Genomic DNA, 13,178 nt, shown 5'->3' on the forward strand with positions numbered 1-13,178 from the left:
TTTTTAATGGTTGGAATAGAAGTTCTAATTGGGTTTAAGGGTACTGGATCTATGTTCCCCATCCCTATTGTCCAACTTGTACAGATGAAATTTAATCTGGCCCAAATTTAGGGCCGAACCAGGAAAAAGTTCCATTAATTTTGTCCATGTTCCCTCTCAGATCCTTCTTCCTATTGATTACTCCCCTCCCCCCTGAGAAGAAATGCCTTTCTCTCTATTAATATATACCCCCACACACATTTTATATATAATATATATATATATTTATATTTTTGTGTCACGATATGGAGGTTGAGACGGATGCAAGTGCAGATTTTTCAAGTTTAATAAAGAACTAAACAAAATACAAAAGACACTGACATTGGGGCAAATCACTGTGGCAAAGACTAAACATAAACCAAAGAAAAAAACACAGCACCAGGGACAAAGGTAAAGAAAGACAAACGTGAGACAAGAGTGCAGTGAAAACTGGCTAAATACACAAGTGCTTACCAGGAATGTGATCCAGGTGCAGGTGGTCATGTGACTGTGATGCAGTGGCTGCTGGGAACTGTAGTTCAGATTTCCTTCTCTGATTACATGACATAATGGTGTATGGTGTAATATGTAATATTACTCTGTGCGTGTGTGTGTGTTTATACAGAGGCTGAATGTGTTGGCCACTCTTGGGTAACTTACCCAAAATACATCAGAGCATCATCACAGCTCTCATTACTGTGGATGTCCACGCCAGAGACATCGTCACGGAGCTCGTCAATGAAAGGGTACAGACAGCTACACACCTTCTCTTCAGAGCGAAGGGAATCATGGGTGTGGTCAGATCTGATTGGTCAGAAGCTGTTAATAAATCTTTTAAAAATAACTGCAGCTCTGACAGCAGTGCATATGCAAATCAGTTCCCAGGTTTATACAGTATGAACGCACTCATTATAAACTATCCACGCTATATCGTCAGCGAGAATGCTCAATTCGTATACAATGAGATCGTATATATATCACATGTCTTTGTGTATGTGTTCACGTAGGTGGACTCGAGCAGTAACTTTGAGTGGCAGAGGCAGCTGTGCTAATACTGGGGATGTGAATCTGGATAACTGCGTGGCCAGAATGGCTCTGTATCAGTACGTCTACGGATATGAGTACCTGGGAGCCTGCCTCCGTCTGGTCATCATCCCGCTCACAGTAAAGACGTGTTAACAATACGTTAAGAATTCATAATGCATAATGTAGTGTAGTGCATGTTATTATAATAATATTTATTTAAATACTATGCGTAATGAATTACGGAGGCTTTATAACATGCTTCGAATGCGTTTATCGCTCGTTATAGGCATGTGAAAGAGTGAAGTCTTAAAGATACGTTTGTGTGTGACCTTTCCATCAGGAACGCGTTTAATGTAAAAAAAAAAATCTTCTTGGAAATGACATGCTTGTGCTTGTTTGTGATGGTTTTTTAGGACCGATGCTACCTGTGTCTGATGGGTAACACCTCGAATAACATGTGTGTAGAAGGTGTGAGCTTGATCCTTTCACCGTTAGCCAGACAGAGCGTCTTGTTGTTGTCCAACACGGAGGTAATTTTCTCAATCCACAGGCACGTCACAGGTACGTCACTCACCACCCACTTGTGCGTGTCGGCGATGTCACTGCCGAGAGACGGTTTGATGGTACTCCACTCCCGTGTGAGAGGGTCGTCTTCACCATACAGCTCATCCATGCTCACTGACTGCGGGTTGAGCACGTCGGTCTCGATGGGCTTGTATAAGAGATTCACCTCGCAGCCCTCTGTCTCGTGGAGGGTGCGCAGTGCGTCAGCGAGGGCACGGTACGCTGTGGTTTTACCGCCTCTTGTAGGGCCCACCAGCAAGACACCCTGGTGCACCAGCATGGTCTCGTACAGCTGGATCACCTTGGTGGTCAGGCTGGAGACAGGCTGCAGGGAGCGGGAGCATAGAGCTGCCTCGATGTTCGACTGAAGCATGCCGTAGTCATGCTCGGGGACGCCCACGTCAGGAAAGAGGTCCGACAGAATACCGCTAAACGCACACAAGAAGGATTGGATTGACTCGATTGACACTAGGTTCAAGATTTTCAGATTATGGATGTTCAGATGTTCCAGGATTCTTTACTTTTCATCTGGTATAACATTACAAGGTGCTAATGTTATATACTTTAAATGCTTTAAAAAAAAGTTATATAGTATATAATTACAGCTTTTTAGTTGCAAAGAATTTGCAAATGTCAGTTAATTGTATTTCCTAATTTGTCCTGGAATTTCCTCCTAGTGCCTGATTCCAGTGATCCTGTGATAATGACCTTTGATACTCCATATGTAAGCTTTGGCGTTCTTTACTATTTATCAATTTATTTTATTTTAAGTTCTGCGTCATCCTTGAGTAACTTGGGCAGGTTGGAGTATCGTAGCGCTCTAATCAACACCACGTTCTCACTCAGGTGTGGGTTCTCTCGCATCAGAGACCTGGAACACACACACACACACACGCACACACACGCTCGATTTATTCCAGCAAGACATCTGTTACATTTATAGATAGTTTTAATTAACAATTTAGAAAAAACAACGGATGAATCTAATCTAATCTAATATGTTCACCCTGTTCGTAGACGGACATACCCGGCCATGACAATAACAGAGTTGACGACTCTCATGCTGAAGTCGTAGTGGTCCTGCCGGGAAAGCTGCTTGCTGCACAGCTTATACAGCTGAATCATCTTCTTCGCCAGAGTCTCACTGGACTTGAAGCCCTCAGCTCACAAGTCCACCTACAGCAAAAAAGACAACATGAAACAGTTCTGTAACACGCCAGAATACATCCGTTATTGCGTTCATTACATAATGTAATGAATGACGGCACCCGAGCACACCTCTGCGATGACGGCGTGGTCGGGCACAATCATGGAGACGGATCTGAAGCGGCCTCCAGGTTGTCCCGGAGCTCGGTCCTGCCTGCGTAGCCTGGGTTCATCGTGATTAAGGCAGCTTCCTACAAGTGGAAGCAAGGGAAATGATAACGATTCAAACCCTTGCTAATATTCTGAAATCGATTGCAACACTGAGTGAGTCTGTTCCAAGAATCGATTCAGCACAAATCTCGAATTAAAGGTTAGGGGAACAACCCACAGTATTAAGTACATAGGATCATTATCATGATTAACAGGGCGATTCCTAATACCTGGTGTCAATTCGTAGATACCAGGTAATGGGAATAGAGTCGATTCAAAGGAATCAAGCTTTGGAGTCGACTCTATAGTCATTGTGAATATGGAGTCAACTCCAAAGCTTGATTGTGGGGGAAGCATGACTGAAGAACCTTGATTTCTCGGTTTGGGAACAATCCCAAAGAAATAGTCGGGAGACGCAGAGCGTTTGGCATCGTTGTGACAAACGCTGAATCTCACAGCCTTTTTTTTAGTTTTTAATTACTCAACAACTAAGACACAAACCCCTCGTTTATTCCTTCACTTTCATCTTTCACTACTTTTTTTATTTTACATTTTGTTCTGATTCTTTCCCCCTGAATGTCTGGCTAGAACTTTCTAGAACTGGGAGCTAATGCTAAATTTAATGTTCTGTTAGAAAAGACAGCTTGATGTGTGGTTTCATTAAATTCATTCAATTTAAATATCTTGTCTTTCTAAGAAAAACTGCTGATTAAGCAATGCACTATACCATATTCATGAGAAAGTAGAATGTTGTATTTGTTATTTGACGTTTGTGTAAATTCATTACGTCGTTTTCAGCTAGTGATTAAAGAATTGGTTCATGAGTCATCTTTGTCAGATATGCTGGTGGCGCTTTCTGATTTTAGTCATTTAACCATTCAAAAGACTTATTTGTGTGTGGAACAGTGTTGCATTGCACCCGCGAATACCTGCAACCTGGAATGGAAAATAAGATTTATTTTGTTCCAACACTTTTGTTGTTGTTGCTGCTGTTGTTGTTGCTCCAAAACTGAAAAGTGTTACAATGGAAGCAGAAGTAAGTGTAGCTTCTTAAATTGTGTAGTGTAACGCAGTGTTTTTCAATCTTTTTTGAGCCATGGCACATTTTTTACATTGGAAAAATCTTGCGGCACACCACCAACCAAAAATGTTACAGAATGACACTCTGTAGCCTAATACAGTATATATAATTACAATATAGTTTCTCAATTCATTTATACTCACTCAGTGTGAAACCTGGGCCTGTTTAGATGAACACAAAGCTGATATCCTGGCAGGAATTGAAGAAAGGCATACACGAAGCTCTTCTTCAACAGCTTTCAGTCTCTCTCTGTTTTTAGTTTTTATAGCAGTTAGGCTTGAAAAGCTCAGCTCACACACATATGTTGTGGAAAATGGGAGTAATGTCAAAACTTTGTTGGCCGGAATGGGGAATTCCTTGGCAGCAGTCAACCAAAAACTGTCCAAAGGAAGTTCAGCAAATCTTAGCTTTAAACCACGATCTTGTTTCAGTTCAGTTAGTTCCTCCTGCTCCTGTAAAGTCATGTCCTTTCCAACAGCAGTCAAGGCATTCAGTGGAGGCTGAAGAGAAATAAAATGACAACTTCTCCTCAAGAGTTTTCAGATGTTTAACTATTACCTCGCACAGTGCAGCAGGGTGATCTTGCCGTTCCTCTGTGAGTGGGAACATCTCAAGGTTGGCACTTTGCACATGTTGTTGCCAGAGGTGCACCTTTAAATGGAATCCATTTATTTTATCCATGCTTGTAAGCAGGTTCTCATTTCGGCCTTGCATCCGTGTGTTCGGTTCATTCAGATGATGAAATATATCTGCCAGGTATGCCAGCTTTGCACACCACTCATCACTTTCAAACAGATTTGAGTAATCAGACCTCTCATTTGTCAGAAACACTTTAAGTTCCTCCCGCAGCTCATACACACGGGCCAGCAACTTGTCACGCTACAACCATCGGACCTCCGTATGGAGCAATAAGGCTTTATGCTCCGCTCACATTTCCTCACGCAAAGATGCAAATATACCTTTTCAAAGGTCGTGTCTTTACAAAGTTCCCTATGCGCACAAAATCATCCAACACAGGAATTAGTTCTGCTGGTAAAGTCTTTGCAACGAAGGCCTCACGGTGCAGAAAACAGTGTGTAACAATAAGATCTGGGTTTCTTTCCTTCACTCTGCTAACGAAGCCTTAGGTGTGCCCGACCATGGCTGCAGCTCCATCAGTGCAAACACTTGTGCAATTTTCCCACGTAAGTCCTCCCTGGTCAAGATATTCCGATTTGACCCAAAAAATTTCCTCTCCTGTTGTTTTTTCTGGCAGTGCCTTACAAAATAGGAAGTTTTCTCTAATGGCATCTCCATCCACAAAACGCACATTGGCCAAGAGCTGAGAATATCCGTAGACTCATCAAGTTGCAACGCAAATTTCCTACTGATGCGTATCTTTTCCAAAACATGGCTTTCGATGTCTGTAGACATGTCATCAATATGTCTGGCGATTGTGTTATCTGAGAGCGGGAGTTTAGATATGTCTTTAACCGCGTCAGGGCCGAGCATCTCGTTGACAGTGTCTTTGCGGGCAGGTAGTATTAACGTCTCTGTCACAGTGTGGGATTTTTTTCATTTAGCTACAAGTTCAGCAACTAGCTTTGAGGGCTTTCTAATTTACCTTTGTGGTTTTTCTCATTAATGTTGCCTGTTTCGGTGTTTTCACGCAGGCAAACAAAATAGTCCATCGGCTTGTTTTGAAGCGACGGGTGTTTCGCTTGGAGATAGCGTTTAAGCTTGCTCGGCACCATGGTGCTACTGGACTGCTTCTCGCCACACACCAAGCATAATGGAGTCGGGGTCATCTCATCGCTGGTGAAAGTAAATCCTAACGAAAGATAGCTTTCGCTGTATTGCCTCGAGCTCACCGTCTTTGCTTTCTTTTTACCACCACTCATACTAGGCCCTTCACCTGGGTCACAATCTTGTCCAGGGCCCAGTTCGGAGTTTGCATTTTTCCTTTTTAAAAACTTCTCCATCACTGCCACCACGACCTGTCGCATGCGTCACTAATTCTCTTGTCTCTAAGAAGGTAGGAGGCAATTACCTGCTGCCACCCGGACGAATATTACATTGCTCTGCCAGTCACTATATTACAGCACAGACACGCAACAATGGCTTATTATTTGCAGATAATAATGAATAAATTTTAATAAAAAAGAATTTTAAGACTAAGTGAAATTGGACAATTTCTCAAGGCACGCCTGACGATCTCTCACAACACACTAGTGTGCCACGGCACAGTGGTTGAAAAACACTGCTCTACGGTATGTAGACTGTATTACATGCGTGTTGAGCAGAGAGGAGATATTATAATATTATACAGTATCTGGAAATATAGTGTGTGACTGCTGCTGAAATAAGGAAGAGACTTAGGATTCTCCTTTTCAAATCTGAAACCAAACTGCTGAAGCGGCACAATACTTACCTGAACAGCTTACTCTGTGAAGTCTTTAGTTATTTAAACTAAGCATTGGTGGTTCAGTGGTCAAATTCTGACCTACCACGCGTGAGGCCGGGGTTCGATTCCCGGCCACCCATGACTGACTTTTGAATATTGAGCCTTCACCCAAAGAACTCTGCAAGCCTTATCACTTCTGTCCAAAAAAAGGGTAGCAGACACAGTCCATGTTGCTCAAATATACAAGAGCCTTAGGATGCTCCTTGTCAATTTTGAAACCAAATTGCTGAGTCAGCACAATACTTACCTGGAAAGCGCCCTCTGTGAAGTCCGGGTTAGGTTCCAGGCCAATGCACAACTGAGTTTTGGAGACATTTGTGTTGCTTGAGCCTTCACCCAAAGCACTTAACAAGCCTTATCAATTCCGCCCAAAACTAGGGTAATGGACAAACTCCATGCTGCTGAAATATGGAAGAGATTCTCCTTTAGAATTTTAAACCAAATTGCTGAAGCAGCACAGTACTCAGCTTTAAATCGCACTCTGCGAAGTCCATGGATTTTTAAGATAAGCATTGGTGGTTCAGTGGTAGAATTCTCACCTGCCACGCGGGGGCCAGTCACACGTAGGTGTAGAGCGCTGACTAGCCAATAGAAAGCGAGGATAATCCAGGAGGAGGGTCGGACGAACCTAACGTAAAAACATCCGTTCAAATATTTATATTATATTATCTGTTACATATTGTATCTATATAATTTTTTAAAAGCGGCATTGTCAACATTTACTATTCCGATACTCTTTCAGTGTGTAAAATTAACTGTCAAAGAAGAATGTGAAATTAACAGTTTGTCAAAATTAAAATAACTATCTAAATAATATATGCAGGGTGTGTTATAGTAAGTTATTGAAAATGTATTCCAAATAAGGACTAAGATTTTAAAACTTACAAATACAAGCTAGATAAAACATATTTACAAATACACAGGACAATTTTGTTTTGTTTTTTTAAATACAATGTTGTCTATACACAATTCCACAATGGTAGAGAGAGAGAGAGAGAGAGAGAGAGAGAGAGAGAGAGCACAGAAAACGTAGAATGAGATTCATGGACAACAGTATTACACAGGATTTGTAACTGTTTACCAAAATCCAACCTTGTGCTTGGCTTGCAATCAGACATGCCATGCACAGACCTTAAATACTGTGTTTCACAACAAAGTTATTTTCTCTTTTCAACAATCCACCTCTGCCTCTCAGCCTCATAGAATGAGGACTGCTGAAACTCTGCCCATGTCGTCTCTGCATTCATTCCCTGTGCCTGATACAGGGAGAGCACTTTAGAAGGACAGTAAATGTATTTGCCTGCCACTCCAGGGAAACCAGTGTGGATATGAGGGCTATTGGGTCCTTGTTTTAGTGGCTGGTGGCAGAACCTGCACAGATGACCAGAAGGCCCTCTGCAGAGTATGCCTCAAAGACTTTCCTGGAGCAGTAGAAGTATTTAACATCACCAGCCTGCTAAAAGAAATGTACAGAGGAGCCATCACCCATGTAACGAGAATTTGGCTGACCACAAGCTAAACAGGATCTAATTTGTTTTTTTGGTGTCTTCTCAACTGCTGCCTGTGTCAGAGGTACGTCTTCAGGAACACCACTAGCAGGTGGATTGAACGGAGCGGGAGGCTGTATTGTTCCTGACCACATCTTCTCTTTGAGGTGTTGACTTCTCTTGCAAAGAAGGATTGTCTTTAATGCTTCTTGCCTCTTCAGATGAGCCCCGAAGTAAATCACCTGATGGGCCTCTCCTGAAGGACACGTTGATTCTCCCAGGGATTTTTTTTTTTCTTCATGCTGATGGCCTGAATAGTACCCATAGATATGAACAATTAACATAAATAAATATATAAAAAGAATTTACTTAGTTATGCATTATGTTTTGTAAAGTAAAATTATGGTCACTGATTCTTTTAAAATAACTTGATAGGTTTCATATTAGACCAACAGATCAATGACCCAAAATTTAATTATACAACTATTGAAAAGATACACATCTACTCTAATATATTCTAACTTAATCTAACATAACTGTGTGATCTGCTCACTTGTTACCAAAAGACTTTATTTTAAGTGTGTGTTTGACTACTGAACAAACAACAGACACTGAACAGTAGACAATAGAAATTTCACTCGGCATACAAACGTATAATGATATTCCTGAATTGACACTACATATATAGTTTAAACCATTCAAATGATATTCATAATATACCGATGTTTCTTTTGAGTAAATAAGCAATTTTGTTATTTATAAGTCGCTTTGGTTAAAAGCGTCTGCTAAATGAATAAATGTAAATGTAAGTGTACAGTTCACTTTACCTGCCGCCTAAGAGCGCTTTTTTTTCTCAGGTAAAACGATGAATGTTAAAAATGAATGTCCGCTGTCTGGGGAAAAAAGAAATAAACAAAAATAGATGAAAGCCGAAAAAATAAAGCCAATAAAGTATTAACTGGTTTACGCGGTAGCGGAGGCAATTCAAAGTGTAGATCTTCAAAAAAAAAAAAAAAAACAAACAAAAAAAGAAAACAACAAGCTTCGGAACAGCGCCATGGAATCAACATGTGGCGAAAAATATATTGCATCCGTAGTGATAAGGACTACCACTGAGAATTAACTGGAGAAGTTAAGCATAACTACTTTCCGTTCCGGGAAAGTTAAGCAGAACTACTTTCAGCTAACCACCCTGGCAGCAGTGGGATTTGAACCCACGTCCCCAAAAAGACTGGAGTCTAAATTCAGCGCCTTGGACCACTCGGCCACACTACCCCAGGCTGACGTGGTGGTAAACCCGTTCGTGGTAAGAAGGTGACCGGGTCATTCTGCCGGACAACAAGAAATCTGGCATGGGCGCGACAAATGGGCTGTTGTGAGACTCAAGTGCCTTTCGCTTAACCAGCTCTGCCGGAGACATCTAACCATTTCCAGCTGAAGACAGAGCTAAGGCGTGGTCTTTTGGACGCGATTCGTCTAGGCTTAAGACCCCATGGTCCACGGTCACATCGGTAGTGTTTGCGGAAGAGCTCTTCTGCTATGACCTTACATCCCACTTACAGTGGTGCTTGAAGGTTTGTGAACCCTTTAGAACTTTCTATACATCTTCATTACCAGGACCTAAAACATCATAAGATTTTCACACAAGTATTAAAAGTAGATAAAGAGAACCTAATTAAAGAAACCAGACAAAAATATTACACATGGTCATTTATTTATTGATGAAAATGATCCAATATTGCATACCTGTGAGTGGCAAAAGTATGTGAACCTTTGCTTTCAGTATCTGGTGTGACCTCGGTGTGCAGCAACAACTGCAAACAAACGTTTCCGGTAACTGTTGATCAGTCCTGCACGTCAGCTTGGAGGAATTTTAGCCCATCCCTCATTATAGTACAGTTTCATCTCTAGGATGTGGGTGAGTTTCCTCACATGAGCTGCTTGCTTCAGGTCCTTCCACAGCATTTCTATTGGATTAAGGTGAGGACCTTGACTTGGCCATTCCAAAACATTGACTTTATTCTTCTTTAACCATTCTTTGGTAGAACGGCTTGTGTGCTTAGGGTTGCTGTCTTGCTGCACGGCCCACTTTCTCTTGAGATCCAGTTTACGGACAGATGTCCTGACATTTTCTTTTAGAATTTGCTGGTATTATTCAGAATTCATTGTTCCATCAATGATGGCAAGCCGTCCTGGCCCAGATGCAGCGAAACAGGCCCAAACTGTAATGCTACCACCACCATTTTTCAGAAATGGGATACGGGTCTTATGCTGGAATGCAGTGTTTTCCTAACCCCAAACATAACCCTTCTCATTTAAACCAAAAAGTTCTAGTTTGGTCTCACCTGTCCACAAAACGTTTTTTCGAGTAGCCTTGTGTCTTGTCCATGTGATCTTTAGCAAACTGCATGCAGGAAGCAATGTTCTTTATGGAAAGCAGTGGCTTTCTCCTTGCAATCCTGCCATGCACACCATTGTTGTTCAGTGTACTCATTATGGTGGACTCATGAACATTAACATTTGCTGATGCGAGAGAGGCCTTTAGTTGCTTAGAAGTTACCCTGGGATCCGTTGTGACCTCGTGGACAATTACATGTCTTGCTCTTGGAGTGATCTTTGTTGGTTGACCACGCCTGGGGAGGGTAACCATGCTCGTGAATTTCCTTCATTTGTACACAATCTGTCTGACTGTGGATTGGTGGAGTCCAAACACTTTAGAGATGGGTTTTTTTTTTTTTGAACTTTTCCAGCCTGATGAGCATCAACTACTCTTTTTCTGAGATCCTCACAAATTTCCTTTTTTCATACCATGATACACTTCCACAAACATGTGTTGTGAAGATCAGACTTTGATAGATCCCTGTTCTTCAAATAAGACAGGGTGCTCACTCACACCTGATTGTCATCCCGTTGATTGAAAACACCTGACCCTAATTTCCCCTTCAGACTAACTGCTCATGCAGACGCCAACAATGTCTGCACCATGCACGCTTCCTTTACAGAATGCGCTTAAGCAAGGTCTTTACAAGAAAAATAGGATCCAAACCCACATGGGCTGTGCACAGCGGATTGGCAGTTCATCACCTTAACCTCTTGCTGACATAGCTCACGCATATGAAATTACATCCCGGTGTGTGGAGCAATAAAGAGGTTTCGGTGCAGGTTCTTTGCCCCTGTCGTCTGGACTGCGGAATGCGTTCTGCGTTGATGGACCTCCAGAGACGCAAGAGCCTTACAGCAGCTGTGGCCAAAAAGCATTGAAATACAGCTCACAGTTGCAAAACACATAGCCACAGTGCTAGCTTTTCACATTTCTCCACCCTCTCTAGTGCTAGTTCAGGGACCTGTACAAAGCTTCCTGTTTGTAGGTGTGAGACAGACTGCAACAAAGCCAGATATTGCTGGAAAGAGGAGGCAAAGTAACAAGTTTGCGACAAGGATGGGATTCAAACCCACGCGTGCAGAGCACAATGGATTAGCAGTCCATCGCCTTAACCTCTCGGCCACCTCGTCCGAGGCCCACCGCTTTTAACGAAAACTATGCAAATGAGGGTTTAATGTTCGCTGACTAGATGACTGCTTCTCAAATAGATTTTATTCAAGTCTTGAGGTATGAGCTGTGCCGTCATATAAACTGAAGGGTGACGATGCGGCGAGACGGCCCAAAGGTCTCACAGAACGGGACAATTCCATAGTTGAGCCGTCGCAATGCAATCCAATCCTTGGGCGGCTAGGTACCGACTACCTATGGACTGCCCATCTCAGCGAGTTAAATTTCTTTGGAAAATGTAACTTTTACCCATGACCTGAGAAGGATTACGAGGTATAGAAGATGGATGGATGGAAATGTAACTTTTATCCTTACCTGGATATACACAACAACTGTGGAAAAGGGGGCATGAATTGGGACGTTCGTGAGGCAGCATGCTGTGGCCAAAAAGCATTGAAATACAGCTCATGGCTGCGAAACACGTAGCCACAGTGCTAGCTTTTCACATTTCTCCATCTCTCTCAAGGATATTCAGCTGGCCTGCCGTATTCGCGGAGAATGCGCTTAAACGACAACTCCGTCTAATATACACAAAGGCTCTTTTAAGAGTCACTTCATCGTCTCAGAAAACAGCTAATTTTATTTCTTGGGCTGTTTGAATATTTAGATAATATTTACAAAGAGAAGGGGACATATATATATATATATATATATATATATATATATATATATATATATATATATATATATATATATATATATATATATATACTGCTATGTATATTACATAATGTTTGTTTGTTTTATAGATGATGATGAACAGTGCAGAAGAGCCGTGTATTGTCCTTATGTAAAAACTAGACAATATATATATATCTGTGTGTGTAAATGATGTAAAAGGCTTTCTATCAACATTAGAAAAATGTTGATACATTAATTTAGTATTTTTATGATAAATATAGTGCTATGAATATTACATAATGTTTGTTTTTATAGAAGAGCCGTTAATTGTGGTTATGTCCGAACAATACAATGCACAGTAATGAGCTGTATCTGTAAAATAGCCCAAACCTACCTTCTGTTCCAGGCGGCGTTGTGTGTTGTGCTTGATGGAGCTTGACTGCCCTCCTGTGCCCAACCTCGGGAACGGCAATTTCCCAGCAGCGGTATTCTGTCATAAGAGTACATTTGTAGTTAGGCCCGAGTTGGGTAAGAAATATTACATGGTTTATATTACTGTGTCCCCTTTTTAACCCGTTCATGATCATTATTGTATACATTACAAAGATAAAGGTAATGTTCTTCCCTATTTGTGGATATTCTCGAAGTGAAATAGATGAGGCCACCTAGGGAACACTAAGTTATCTAGGAGCAGTGATGAGAATGACATGTCTAATAACATTAGAAATACATTAATAATGTTATTATAATAGAAATCAAGGTGTGCACTTTAACATTATACAATATACATACACAGCAAAATCCACAGAAACAAATCCACTCTATTGGAGTTTCATTTCAACACTTTTAAAGTGTCCGGAGGGGTCCACACTCCACACTGTCATTTTAACACTTTAATAGATTTCACATCAACTCTTTGTATAGTTGAAATTGAACACTACTCAAGTGTTAGTTTCTCAACACCAGTGTGTAGTGTTAGAAATTAATTCTCATAGGAGTAATTCATTAAATCTCATAGTGTTAATTGCATAC

At 41.3% G+C, this 13,178-nt stretch overlaps 1 protein-coding gene and 2 non-coding genes across 3 annotated transcripts; all 3 read right to left on the reverse strand.

Annotated features, from left to right (window-relative positions):
- Nucleotides 1-1,465: 1,465 nt before the first annotated feature.
- LOC128604953 (dynein axonemal heavy chain 6-like) lies at nt 1,466-4,274 on the reverse strand. The gene is made up of 2 exons (XM_053620055.1): nt 4,189-4,274; nt 1,466-2,036 (listed from the first exon to the last, which is right to left on the reverse strand). The coding sequence occupies exon 2, from the start codon at nt 1,979-1,981 to the stop codon at nt 1,466-1,468; it is 516 nt and encodes a 171-aa protein (XP_053476030.1). The 5' UTR covers nt 1,982-2,036; nt 4,189-4,274.
- A 4,894-nt stretch (nt 4,275-9,168) lies between these two features.
- On the reverse strand, nt 9,169-9,250 carry trnal-uag (transfer RNA leucine (anticodon UAG)). The gene has a single exon. It is a non-coding gene; the product is annotated as a tRNA-Leu (tRNA).
- Nucleotides 9,251-11,406: 2,156 nt separating this feature from the next.
- trnas-gcu (transfer RNA serine (anticodon GCU)) lies at nt 11,407-11,488 on the reverse strand. Its single transcript has one exon. It is a non-coding gene; the product is annotated as a tRNA-Ser (tRNA).
- Between the last annotated feature and the right edge of the window lie 1,690 nt (nt 11,489-13,178).

Source organism: Ictalurus furcatus, unplaced genomic scaffold, assembly GCF_023375685.1.
Source record: "Ictalurus furcatus strain D&B unplaced genomic scaffold, Billie_1.0 scf6, whole genome shotgun sequence".
Lineage (NCBI taxonomy): Eukaryota > Metazoa > Chordata > Actinopteri > Siluriformes > Ictaluridae > Ictalurus > Ictalurus furcatus.